General features: G+C 42.0%; 1 protein-coding gene across 4 annotated transcripts in view; it reads left to right on the top strand.

Moving 5' to 3' along the window:
- ERAP1 (endoplasmic reticulum aminopeptidase 1) overlaps window positions 1-13,344 on the top strand; it is a 60,903-nt gene that overhangs the window by 21,842 nt on the left and 25,717 nt on the right. For all 4 annotated transcript variants that reach the window (XM_061622771.1, XM_061622788.1, XM_061622764.1 and 1 more), the window contains 3 exons: window positions 4,655-4,775; window positions 7,744-7,898; window positions 8,539-8,652. In XM_061622771.1, coding sequence (XP_061478755.1) covers window positions 4,655-4,775; window positions 7,744-7,898; window positions 8,539-8,652 — 390 coding nt within the window. The remainder of the gene's footprint in view (window positions 1-4,654; window positions 4,776-7,743; window positions 7,899-8,538; window positions 8,653-13,344) is intronic.

Here is a 13,344-nt window from a genome sequence, read left to right as displayed (position 1 = left end):
TTTTTGAAAAACTTACCATCCATATGCTCCAGGGCAATCCTTCCAATCCTTCCGTACCCCAGCTCAGTCTGGAAGGCATAGGGCTGTTTGGCCCTTTCATTCTTGGGCCAGACAGTGTTTCTCCTACAGAGAGCAATGACAGCAATATACTGGAAAGCCGGGTTGAGGAGTGTTGGCACGGGCATATCAACATCAGTTCTGACTATGCCCTCCCCCCTGTAGGAGGCTGTTTACAACTTTTTTTTGGACAAGTAGAGCAACATCACTCCAGATCACTGGGTGATACAGATGATCAGACATGATCTCTGTTTAGTGTTCATGTCCACACCACTGCACAGATTTCTGCTATCCCCCTTCCCATTGAATCCAGACAACAGAGCCAGGATACAGGAGACTGTTCTCCTGCATATTGTGGCAATCGAACATACCGCCAGGGGAGCCTTACTGGGGTATTTATTCCATTTTCTTTACAGAGGCCAAAAGAGACAGCTCATTCGGGGCGGTACTCAGTCTAAGCATCTCAACATGTACATCCAATATCACAAGTTCAGGATGGAAACTCTGATCTGTATCAAAAGAATCTGTGGATGGGAGATTGGATGACATCCATAGATCTCAAGGAGGCCTACCTGCATGTCCTTGTGTAACAGAGATATCGGCGTTACCTCAGATTTGTGGTGAATGGCTAGCACTTTCAGTACAAGGCTGTGCCCTTTGGTTTGGCGTCTGCCCCCAGGGTGTTCACAAAAATTGTGGTTATCCTGGTGGCACACCATAAACTGACAGTGGTGCATGCTTATTTGTACCTAGATGATCTCCTGATTCAATCGCCATCACAGTTAACAGCTCAGGAGGACTTTTCCTGCAAACTGACATGCATCAAGGGAGCATGTCAAGGGAGAGGACAACTTGCAGACAGTGGATACAGCAGGGAGAATGGAAACTACATCCCAAAGTGTTCAGACAGATATGCAGAAGGTTTGGCAGGAACCATGTGGACCTCTTTGCATCAGATTCCCCGGTTCTTCTCCTGTTATGCAGATCCAGAAGCATAGACTACAGATGCGCTCATGGCCAAATGACTCCATAGAACTCTATACATTTTTCCACAAATTCCTCTGCTATGTCAGGGCTTACATCTGATTCAAGAAGAAGCAGCCAAGGCGGTTTTGGTAGCTCCACATTTGCCTTGTTGTCCGTGTTTCTCAGAGATAATCAGTCTGGCAACATCCTCCCCATGGTCGTTAGGACCTACTAACTCAGGGATGTCTGGTTCATCCAGACCCAGCCTAGCTGAATCTTCATGCATGGCGGTTGATTGGGAAAGACTCTTGAAAATGGGCTTAGCATCAGCAGTGGTCAATGCCATGCTGGCATCCAGATGACCGTCTACGCTTTGATTACATCAGAGTATACGGGGGATATTTTCCTCATAGTGTCAAAGAAGGCACTGTGTACCCAGCAGAGTCGGTCTTATGGAGTTATTGACCTTTCTTCAGGATGGTATGTCCATGTGACTTCATCCAAATACTTTGCGACGTCAGGCATGAGCTCTTTTGGCAGTCCTGTCTAAATCCTCAGACAAACCATTGGGATCGCACTCTTTTGTGAGAAGTTTTCTTAGGGGAGCAACTATTTCATCACCACTGTTACAACATCACTTCCCATCCTGGGATTTACACAAAGTGTTGACTGCCCTTCAGAAACCGCCATTTGAGCCATTGAATTCCATGCATCTATGCATCTTATCCTTCAAAGTCCTGTTCCTGGTGGCAGTTACGTTGGCCAGAAGGGTTTCGGAAATGAATGCTGTATCAGTGGACAAACCATTTTGTATTTTCTACAAAGATAAGGGAGTCCTACATATTAATTGTCTTTTCTGTCCTAAAGTACTTTCTTCTTTTCATTGTCAGCAGGAGCTCATTTTGCCATCTTTCTGTCCTTCACCTGTCCATCTGGCCGAAAATGCCTGGCATTCATTAGATGTGAGACGGGCTTTAAAGGTGTACATCACCATAACCAAGCCATTTCGTAAGACGGATTCCTTGTTTGTATCATTTCACACATCTACCTTATGTAATAAAGTGTCCTCATCTACCCTGTCTCAGTGGATCAAGGCTTGTATCTCTTTGGCTTATACCAGTCAGAATAATGTGGCCGCTAACTAAGATCATGTGCATTCCATAAGGGCATCAGCCACTTTGGCAGCTTTTTGTCTTAACGCACCCCTTCACGAGGTGTGTATAGCAGCCACATGGGCTTCTCCCAATACATTCATTAAACATTACAAGGTGGATAATGTATGCTTCAGCTGAGGCAGTCTTTGAGAGACGAGTACTGCAACACGTTCTTCCAAAATTATAGGCAGCCCATCATTTCTTTCCTACCCTGCATGGGTCAGCTTGGGTATGTCCCACCTGAGAGCATCTTACATGCACGGGAGAAGAGACCTTTGGTCTTACAGTAAAATGGTCTTCTACATGCATGTAAAGATGCTCTCAGGGCCCTCCCTGGGCTGCATATCTCAGGGACCATTCATATGTTCAGGTTCTTCCTACATTCTTTCTTTTTTTTAGCAGAGAGTGCCATTTGTTGTCGGTTTTTTGCATGAACTGTTCATTAGTTCTATTTTTTAATGTGTTGGCTTGTCACGTAAGAACTGGTTTCCTGAGGTTAAGGGAAAACTTAGAGTCAAGAGAAATAGAACAGTGCTATTTTGCATTCAGCCATAAGGTGGAGCTCAAGTCCCACCTGAGAGCATCTTTCCATGCTCATTGAAGACTGTTTTACAGTAAGACCAAAGGTCTCTTCTAGAATATCTAGAGTACATACAGTGGCAGAAATAACTGAGAATCCGGAGAATGAGATGATGGATAATGTACCTTTAAATTAAAGATAAAGGCAATTTTTCATGTTCTGTCTCCAGCATCTGTAGCTTACAGATCACTTTGAAATTCAGTTTCCATTTATCTGTGCAACAACCTTGTGAAGTAGGTTGGTATGAGATAATAGTCAGTTTCTCAGGGTGATCCAATGAACTTCATGTCTGAGCAAACATTTGAATAGTCCCTGTCAAAATCCAACACTCTACCCACCACCTCTTACCTCCATAAGCAACATCCACAAAACAATAATAAAATAGAATCATAGATCTGTAGAGGGTCATCTCATCCATCTATTGTAGTGTCTTGTTCAATGCAGGAAATCCAGTGTTACAGTATTCCTAGCCGCAGTTTGAAGCAAGAATGATCCATCACCTTACTGAAACTTATTTTAGCCAGACATTCAGCCGCCCTGGGCTCCTACTGGGAGGAAGGGCGGGATATAAATGTTATAAATAATAATAAATAAGACATTGGAAATTAGAAAATTTGGGCTGCTGAACTGTAATCAAATATATATTATTCCATCATTCCATTCTCAAAGCTCTATAACTGCCACCTTGGTAACAGCATTTGTATGTTAGCAGCTGATGAAGGCGGAAGCCGAAACATTTTGGTATTACAATAAAAACCTCTGTTTTGCTAAACACAATTACATATGTGTGTGTATGTGTATATATATACATACATACATACACACACACACAAATAAATAAATACATAAATAAATATTACCTTGTTCAGCATAACAAACTACCAACAGGTGGGGAACAGGCCCTCTCGTACCTTTTCTCATTGCAGTCATCATTCCACTGAGGAGAGGAGCAAAAGTGGAGAGAAGAATCAGGACCACTTTTACTTGCCTCATGCTAATTGTAGTAAGATGGTGTCCTCCTCCCTACAAGAACTCCCTTCATGGGGGTCAGGATGTGTCTATGCATTCTAGAAACAAAGATGTTTGCCTCTCTTGTTTCTTAGTCACAGTCCAGGAATTAGCTTTTTTATGTTCAACAGTATGTAACTATTCAGGATCATCAGAAACAAAAAAATCCATGGATCAGAAACTTATCTTATTACGGTACAGGCTAAGTCATTTATAGAAGTAAGGACCCTTGCCCTCTCCCACAATACTCATGAGTTTTCTTGCGCTCACCTTTAGTCCTTTAATATAGAATTGGACAAAATTTGTTTTAAATGTTTTCATAAGTCCTTCATCAAGCTTGATTCCAAGGTTTGACAAGGTTAAAAAATATAAATACATATTAGATGCAGATAAATTCACTGCCATTGTATCTGTTCTGTTAATAAAAGGAGTTTTAGGATTATTGTATATATTTTGATAAGTTATAATTCATCTACAGTGCTTAGCAATTGACTGCCTTAATTTGATTTCCACATCAATACATTGAAAGGACTCTTAATGTTACTTTAATAGTCATGGAGAATCATGGCAACTGTAATTTAAGGGTGCTGGGAATTGTAGATCTTGAGATCAGCACCCTTAGCAAACCACAGTTCCCAGGATTCTTTGGGGGAAGCCATGATGTTAAAGTGGTATAAGAATGCTTTCAATGTACGGTGTAGATATGACTCAGGACATATCCATTAGTCTTTATAGGCATTTGCCCATACACAGAAAGCAGGGAAAACTAAATCAAATGTCAGAAATCTCTCAAGCTTTGATCTCATTTTAGGAAGGAGTTAACCAATTAATTATCTTTTACACCTTCTTATGTTGGCATTCAGAATTCATCTGTGCTTGTGTTTTTTAGGTTTCAGTATATGCTGTACCACACAAGATCAACCAAGTGGACTATGCCTTGGATGCTGCAGTAAAACTATTAGAGTTCTATGAGGGATATTTTAGCATTCCATATCCTCTGCCTAAACAAGGTATTTATTGTTCTGAGATACCAGAGATAATAAAACAATGTAGTTTTGTAAACTATTTTGATATTAAAACTAATGAGAGTTATTTTTAAAAGCAAAAAGAGTTGCCATTGCTAACATGTTTGTGTATGTACAAATTAGCTTCCTATTAATGCACACAATTCTCTTCCATTCCTGGAATATTTGCAAGTTTTTTGTGCTTTCAGGCATCACTTCAGAATGATGGATGCTTCCACCACTATCCCTCCTGGAAGTTAGACTTCCATTTTTTAACAATCTCCTTTCCTACCTCTACTGCTGTTAGAAACAAAGTTATTATGGTATAGGTTAAGTAATCTTTTTATGCCTCCACACTATGAGAATTCATTATTATCATGCCATCATTTTACATCTCTACTCCTGGCCATGAGTATATGAGTATTGCTAATTATCAATTCTATAGCATATGCCAGGGGGTGGCTAACCTGTAGCCCTCCAGATGTTGTTGAACTCCAACTCCCATCACCCCCAGCTACCATGGCTAATGATTAGGAATGGTAGGAGTTGTAGTCCAGTGATGATCTGGAGGATCACAGCTTCCTCATTCATGGCAATATATAGTGAACACACTGCAGTCTTTATCTAATTTGAAATAATCAATATGCACATATTGCAGACTAGGAACTAGGATATAGTGACCTCCCCAAAGCCATCCATTGAATTCATAGGTGGGCAGCGATTTAAATGTAGTTTGGTCAGGACTGTGAACTGCACCAAACTGACTCTCAACAGTAGTACCAGCATTGAATTTATTCTAGCACCTGCTTATTTTTGAGACCATATGAATGTAACCGCTTCTTAACTTTGCCTTTATTACCAGGTATTGCACTCTTCTGCTTCAGTGATTTCACTGTATCATATAACTGCAGAGGTTAATTTTTTTGCTTTTAATTATATTTTTTTAAAAATTATAAGAACATGAGCCTGCTGGATCAGGCCAATGGCCCATTTAGTCCAGTATCCTGTTCTCAAAGTGGCCAGCCAATTGCCCATGGGAAACCTGCAAAGAGGACCTGAGTACAGGCACTCTTCCCTCCTGCAGTTTCCAGCAACTGGCATTTGGAACGTACTGCCTCCGTCTGTGGAGGCAGAGCATAGTCATCATGCTAGTAGCCATTGATAGGCTTTTCCTTCATGAATTTGACAATCCATCCAAGTTGGTGACCGTCACTGTCTCTTGTGAGAGTGAATTCCATAGTTTAATGATGTGCTGCGTGAAGAAGTATTTTCTTTATTGTCAGCCCTGAATCTTTCAGCATTCAGCTTCATTGGACGTCCATGAGTTCTAGTGTTATGAGAGAGGGAGAAAAGATTTTCTCTATCCATTTTCTCCATGCCATGCATAATTTTATACACTTCTATCATGTAACCTCTTGCTCGCCTTTTCTCTAAACTAAAAAGGTCCAAATGCTGCAATCTTTCCTCATCTGGGAGTTGCTCCATTCCTTTGATCATTTTGGTTGCTCTTTTCTGAACCTTTTCCAGCTCTATAGTATCCTTTTTGAGGTGAGGCGACCAGAACTGTACACAATATTCCAAATGTGGCCACACCATAGATTTATATAATGTCATTATAATACCAGCAGTTTTATTTTCAATGCCTTTCCTAATGATTCCCTAGCATGGAATTGTCATTTTCACAGCTTCTGCACACTGGGTTAATATCTTCATCAAGCTCTCCACTACAACCCCAAAGTCTCGTTCTTGATTAGTCACTGCCAGTTCAGACCCCATGAGCGTATATGTGAAATTAAGATTTTTTTGCTCTAGTATACATAACTTTTTACTTGTTTACATTGAATTGCATTTGCCATTTTACTGCCCATTCACCCTGGAGAAGTCCTTTTGGAGCTCTTTGCAATCCTTTTTTGCTTTAACAACACTGAACAATTTAGTATTATCAGCAAATTTGGCCACTTCACTGCTCACCCTTAATTCTAAGTTCATAGAATCATAGTATCATAGAGTTGGAAGGGGCCTATAAGGCCATCGAGTCCAACCCTCTGCTCAATACAGGAATCCAAATTAAAGCATACCCAACAGGTGACTGTCCAGCTGCCTCTTGAATGCATCCAGCGTTGGAGAGCCAACCACCTCTCTAAGTAATTGGTTCCACTGTCGTACCGCTCCAACAGTTAGGAATTTTTTTCTGATGTTCACTTGAAATCTGGCTTCCTGCAACTTGAGCCAATTATTCCATGTCCTGAATTCTGGGATGATTGAGAAGAGATCCTGGCCCTCCTCTGTGTGGCAGTCTTTCAATACTTGAAGAGTGCTATATCTCCCCTCAATCTTCTCTTCTCAAGGCTAAACATGCCCAGTTCTTTCATTCTCTCTTCATAGGACTTTGTTTCCAGTCCCAGTCCCCTGATCATCCTTGTTGCCCTCCTCTGAACCTGTTCCAGTTTGTTTGCATTATGACAGTTGAACCAATTACCTAAAGAGGTGGCGGACTCTGTAACTCTAGAGGCCTTCAAGAGGTAGCTGAACAGCCAGCCACCTGTTGGGTATGCTTTAAGTTGGATTCCTGCATTAAGCAGGGGGGGTGGATCAATGACCTTACAGGCCGCTTTCAACTCTACTATTCATAGTAATATTCTATGGTCACCTATCTGCACTGCATTCATTTCAATTAGATGTGCTTTTGGATGTGCAAAGTTACTTGGAATCCAGTGCAAGTATACAACTGACAACAGAACAGGCCAACAATGTATTATTCTTAAAAATGGACTGAGGAACACTTTTCAGAAGATCTCTGAAATTAAATTGTCACCAGTTAGGGTTTTGGAAAATTCTGCTTCATAGAAATGTTTGTATATATTATACATACATACAATACATAAGACATGATTACTTTCAAGGTTAACTTGCAAATTAACAAATTGAGTGAGCAGATAAGAGGGGTAATTTACTCAAAATAATTTATTTGCAGATCTAGCAGCTATTCCTGATTTTCAGTCTGGTGCAATGGAAAATTGGGGATTGACTACATACAGGGAATCTGCTTTACTGTATGATCCTGAAAAATCTTCAGCATCAAGTAGACTTGGAATTACTTTGGTTGTAGCCCATGAACTGGCTCACCAGGTAAGTTATAGCTGATTTTAAAGATGAAATTGAGCTTTTAGCTCATTTTAAAGATGAAACTGGCTGCAGTCATGCTGCCCAGAGGAAATCTTTCAGACAGGAGAAAAATGTTGGTTCACCTAGTTTGATTTCTGCAGAAACCTCATCTACCTAGTTCAACACTACTCTCCAGCCACTGCCTACACATAGATCTCTAGTGCTGGCAGTAGCTAATGATATCACCAGAGCTTGGAAAAGTTACTTTTTTGAACTACAACTTCCATCAGCCCAATCCAGTGGCCATGCTGGCTGGGGCTGATGGGAGTTGTAGTTCAAAAAAGTAACTTTTCCAAGCTCTGCCTATATCTTTGGTGTAGGTTTTTGTGTTGGCCCAGCAACAGGTATTAGGCCAACTTCCTAGAGAAGCAGTAGCTGTTATTAGAAAGGAGAATATGTCTCTTACTGATTGTTCCCTGCACAGGACTGTGTTTGAATGGGCCAGGAAACAGTGCCATCACCATAACAATTCATTCTCCCTTCACTTGGTGCAATGTGGGAATTTTCATGTTGATTGTTAGCATTGGGAAGTGAAGGCAGCAGAGGATTAAATTAAAACTTAAAATTTGTCTCAACCCCTGATAAAATATGTTATTTCTTGCAGTGGTTTGGAAATCTGGTCACCATGGAATGGTGGAATGATCTTTGGCTCAATGAAGGATTTGCAAAGTTTATGGAATTTCTGTCAGTAAGTGTTACCCACCCAGAACTGAAAGTTGTGAGTATTAATTTTCTTCATTTAATAATATTAAACCAGTTCTTAAAACAGATTAATTATACTAGCTGGAGATCATAGATTTATCATGATTAGTAACAAATGGGACCTGCAATAGTATGTGGGTTCTTCTAAAAATAATGCTCTTGTTCATAACTTCAGACAGCCTAGACCAGGAGCTTTGTGCTGCCATTAAGACCCCAGAGCTGGAGTAGCAATGAGTTTCAGGACTGGGGAAGGGATAAAGGACACTTCCCTTTCAGGGCAAACTAATTAGAGAAAAATACCTCTTAACTTGTTTTAGGTGTCAGGTGTTATAAATGAAGTTGTTGATGGGGTAGCACTTCAGTTTCTATCACCTGTGCCCTGAATCAAGACAACAGGTAATTATCTCACTAAACAGGTTAGCAAATGTCAACAAGTTTGTGCTGTTATCAGCACTGCTGTATGAATGTACAGTAATTGTTTTACAAATAATACATCACTAATTGCTTCAACATAATTGTCACAGCCATTTTTTTGCATTTCACGTTCCTCTGTCTTCACTGCTTACAGTTTCTCTCTATATATAGCTGCCAATTTAGGAAAACGCTTCATAGAATCATAGAATAGTAGAGTTGGAAGGGGCCTATAAGGCCATCAAGTCCAACCCCCTGCTCAATGCAGGAATCCAAATCAAAGCATTCCCGACAGATGGCTGTCCAGCTGCCTCTTGAATGCCTCCAGTGTCGGAGAGCCCACTACCTCTCTGGATAATTGGTTCCATTGTCCTATGGCTCTAACAGTTAGGAAGTTTTTCCTGATGTCCAGTCGAAATCTGGCTTCCTGCAACTTGAGCCCATTATTCCATGTCCTGCACTCTGGGACGATCGAGAAGAGATCCCGGCCCTCCTCTGTGTGACAACCTTTCATGTACTACATCTGATAAAGTGAACTCTAACCCAGAAAAGCCTATGTCATAATAAATGTTAGTTGCTAAAATGCCACAAGACTGCCATGGTTACCTCTCTGGAAATCAGAGTTGTGGAACTTAATATGTTTCTTTCAGGTAGTTTGGGTGGTCTCAAAATGTATTCTTCTTTTAATTCACAGACCTATGTACTGTACTTAGAAGCCACTACGTTTTGTTAGAGACATCCAATTATTTATTTATTTATTAGATTTATATCCTGCCTTTTCTCCCAGTAAGAGCCCAGGGCAGCAAACAAAAGCACTAAAAACACTCTAAAACATCATAAAAACAGACTTTAAAATATATTACAACAAAACATGCTTAAAAAGTATTAAAACATAACATCTTTAAAAATATATTAAAAAAAACACCTTTAAAAACATATTGAAAAGCAATTCCAACACAGATGCAGACTGGGATAAAGTCTACTTAAAAGGCTTGTTGAAAAAGGAAGGTCTAAAGTAGGCACTGAAAAGATAACAGAGATGGCACCTGTCTAATATTTAAGAGAAGGGATTTCCAAAGGGTAGATGCCACTACACTAAAGGTCCGCTTCCTATGTTGTGCATAACGGACCTCCTGATAAGACTGTACACCAAAACCAGAACCTTGAACTTAGCCCGGTAGCTAATAGGTAGCCAGTGCAATTCTTTCAGCAGCATGGTGACATGTTGGTGATACGCTACCTCAGTAAGCAGTCTTGCTGCCACATTTTGCACAAGCTGCAGCTTCTGGACCAATCTGAAGGACAGCCCTACATAGAGCACGTTACAGTCATCCAGCCTGGAGGTTTACAACGGCATGGACAACAGTGGTAACGCTATACCAGCCAAAGCTGGTAAAAGGCACTCCTAGCCACTGAGGTCACCTGGGCCTCTGGCGACCAAGATGGATTCAGGAGCAGCCCCAGACTACGAACCTGCTCTATCTGAGAGAGTATGACCCCATTCAAACAAGGCAACGGACCAATTATCTGAACTCAGCAACCACCAACCCACAGGCTCAGTTTGTTGGACCTCATCCAGCCCACCACCAAATCCAGGCAGCTGGCCGGGGCTTGCATGGCCTCTCCCAATTCAGATGTTACAGAGAAATAGAGCTGGGTATTGTCAGCGTACTGCTCACACCTCGACCTAAATTTCCTGATGACCGTTCCCAACGGCTTCATATAGGTGTTAAACAGCATGGGGGACAAGATGGTACCCTGCGGCACCCCACAGCACAACTTCCAGGGAGATGAAATACAATCACCCAATGCTGTTCTCTGAAAACAATCCTGGAGATAGGATTGGAACCACTGGAAAACAGTGCCTCTGATACTTATCTCTCCAAGTTGGCCTAGAAGGATATCATGGTCAATGGTATCAAAAGCCACTGAGAGATCAAGTAAAAATAACAGGGTCGCGCTCTCCCTGTCCTTCTCCCAATAAAGATCATCCATCAGGGTGACCAAGGCCGATTCGGTCCCATAACTGGGCCTGAACCCAAACTGGAATGAGTCAAAATAATCTGTTTCATTTAAGAGTACTTACCATTGCTGCACCACAACCCTCTCTATCACCTTCCCTAAAAAGGGGGTATTTGCGACTGGGCGATAGTTGTCACAAACCGGTGGGCTTTTTTAGGAGTGGGTTGGATCATCACCTCTTTCAGGGCAGCTGGAACCACTCCCTCCCACAGTGATGCATTGACCACACCCTGGATTCACTCAGTCAAACCCCCTCAGCAAGCTTTAATAAGCCAAGAAGGACAAGAGTCAAGAGAACATGTCGCTGGCCACATCATCACAAGCACTTTGTCCACGTCATCAGGCCACATCAACTGAAACCAATCACAAGAAGTTGTAGCAGATTTTGCCCTGGACACACCTCACTGGGGACTACAGTAGATGCAGATGGGGCATCAAGATTGCTACAGAGGCGGGCAACTTTACACTTAAAGTGCCTTGCAAACAATTCAAAGTGGGCCTCTTAAGGGTCTAAAACTCCATTTCCTGGAGTTGATGTCAACAGACCCTGACAATACAGAAAAGCTCCACTGGACTGCTACTTGAGGATGCAATGGTGGCAGAGATGTAGTCCTCCTTCACTGCCCTCACTGCCACACAGTAGGCATGGTTATGATGTTTTACTCGTGCCCAATCAGCCTCACAGCATGTATTTCGCCATTTGCACTCTATCATTCGTCCAGCCTGTTTCATTGCACTTAGCTTACTGGTGTGCCAAGCTGCAAACTGGGCTCCACAGTGCCAGAGAGGGCATTTCCCAGGGCATTTCCCAGGGCATTCAGGAATCCAGTGGATTCCATTAGTCTCCAGGGGTGGATCTTAATCTGTCTACCACCCCTGCATGGGAGGAGCAGAGCTGTAAATCTAAACTTCACCAGGAAGTGATCTGACTATGACAATGTGGTGACATCCACCCCCCCATCTCCAGACCATCCCTTCCTCCATCTGAAGCAAAAACCAAGCTGAGTGTGTGCCCTGCCCTATGCATCTGCTGGTGACAACTTGAGACAGCCCCACGGTTGTCATGGAGGCCATGAAGTCCCAAGCCAGTATACTAGAGGCGGCCTCAGCATGGACACTGAAATCATCCAGGACTATTATGCTGGGCTCCTCCAGTACCACAGCTGAGAGAGCCTCTGTCAGCTCGATCAGAGAAGCTGCTGGGCCGCAGGGTGGACAGTACACCAACAGTAACCCTAGTTTACTGTCTCATTGGCCCGACACCAGTTTCAGGCCCCATAGCCAGCTCCAAGACAGAGTGGTTTCCTTGTGACAGAGATGGAAGTTCTGTAGACCACAGCAACTCCTCCACCACCACCCCATTCCGGCAGTCTGTGCTGGTGTTGCACCGAGTATCCAGGTGGGCAAAGCTGGGTCAGATCAGTTCCTCCCAGCTGACCCACCCAGGTCTTGGTAATGCACACCAAATCAACACCTTCATCCACAATCAAATTATGGATGAGTGTGGTCTTATTGTGTACCGATCTGGTGTAAGCATTCAACTATCGTGAGTTTGCTTTTAGAAGAAATTCTACCCTGCCCTTGTCTATAGTGCATGCATCACTGGCAATTTCCAGAGATTTATAACTTAGAATTTTACTAGGACGCTGTAGGTCAGCTCTCCTCAGTAATGCCATCTTTCCTGGAGAAGTGTCTTCTATTCTTAAATTGTATTTGATATAGCAGAGGCTATATCCATAAATGCATACAGTCTGCATAAAGGCATAATCATCCAACTAACAATCCAACTTCAATCCCATTTTTCCTTTTTCCCCTTCAACTGACACATGAACATTCTGTGTCAACCATAGATTTATAATTATTTATCACTTACAAAATGCCTTAATTTTGTAATTTGTAAATTTTAATAAGTGGTGTATAAAAATTAAGTGGTGTTGTAAACCGCTCAGAGAGCTTCGGCTATGGGGTGGTATAAAAATGTAATAAATTATTATTATTATTATTATTATTAAAAGATAAGAGAGTCTATGAACCTGTGGACAGGGACTAATAGACACAAAATAAAAGAAAATGAGGACCAAAGGCAAAAGCAAGCATAGAACTAGTTGCCTGCAGGGGCAGGCGGGGAGGACCAAACTTCCTGCAGCTGTTCCTTCTCTGTCTGTGTTCTGTTCTCAGCAGGCTTCTAAAGAGGCAAGAGACCTCCCAGCAGAAACACAAGTGAGGACAGCAGAGGGACAATATCCAGGGTCAGTCTAAAGTCAGAGTCCAGAGT

Source organism: Rhineura floridana, chromosome 1 (assembly GCF_030035675.1).
Source record: "Rhineura floridana isolate rRhiFlo1 chromosome 1, rRhiFlo1.hap2, whole genome shotgun sequence".
Taxonomy (NCBI): Eukaryota; Metazoa; Chordata; class Lepidosauria; order Squamata; family Rhineuridae; genus Rhineura; species Rhineura floridana.
This window is presented reverse-complemented; position numbering and strand designations above follow the sequence as displayed.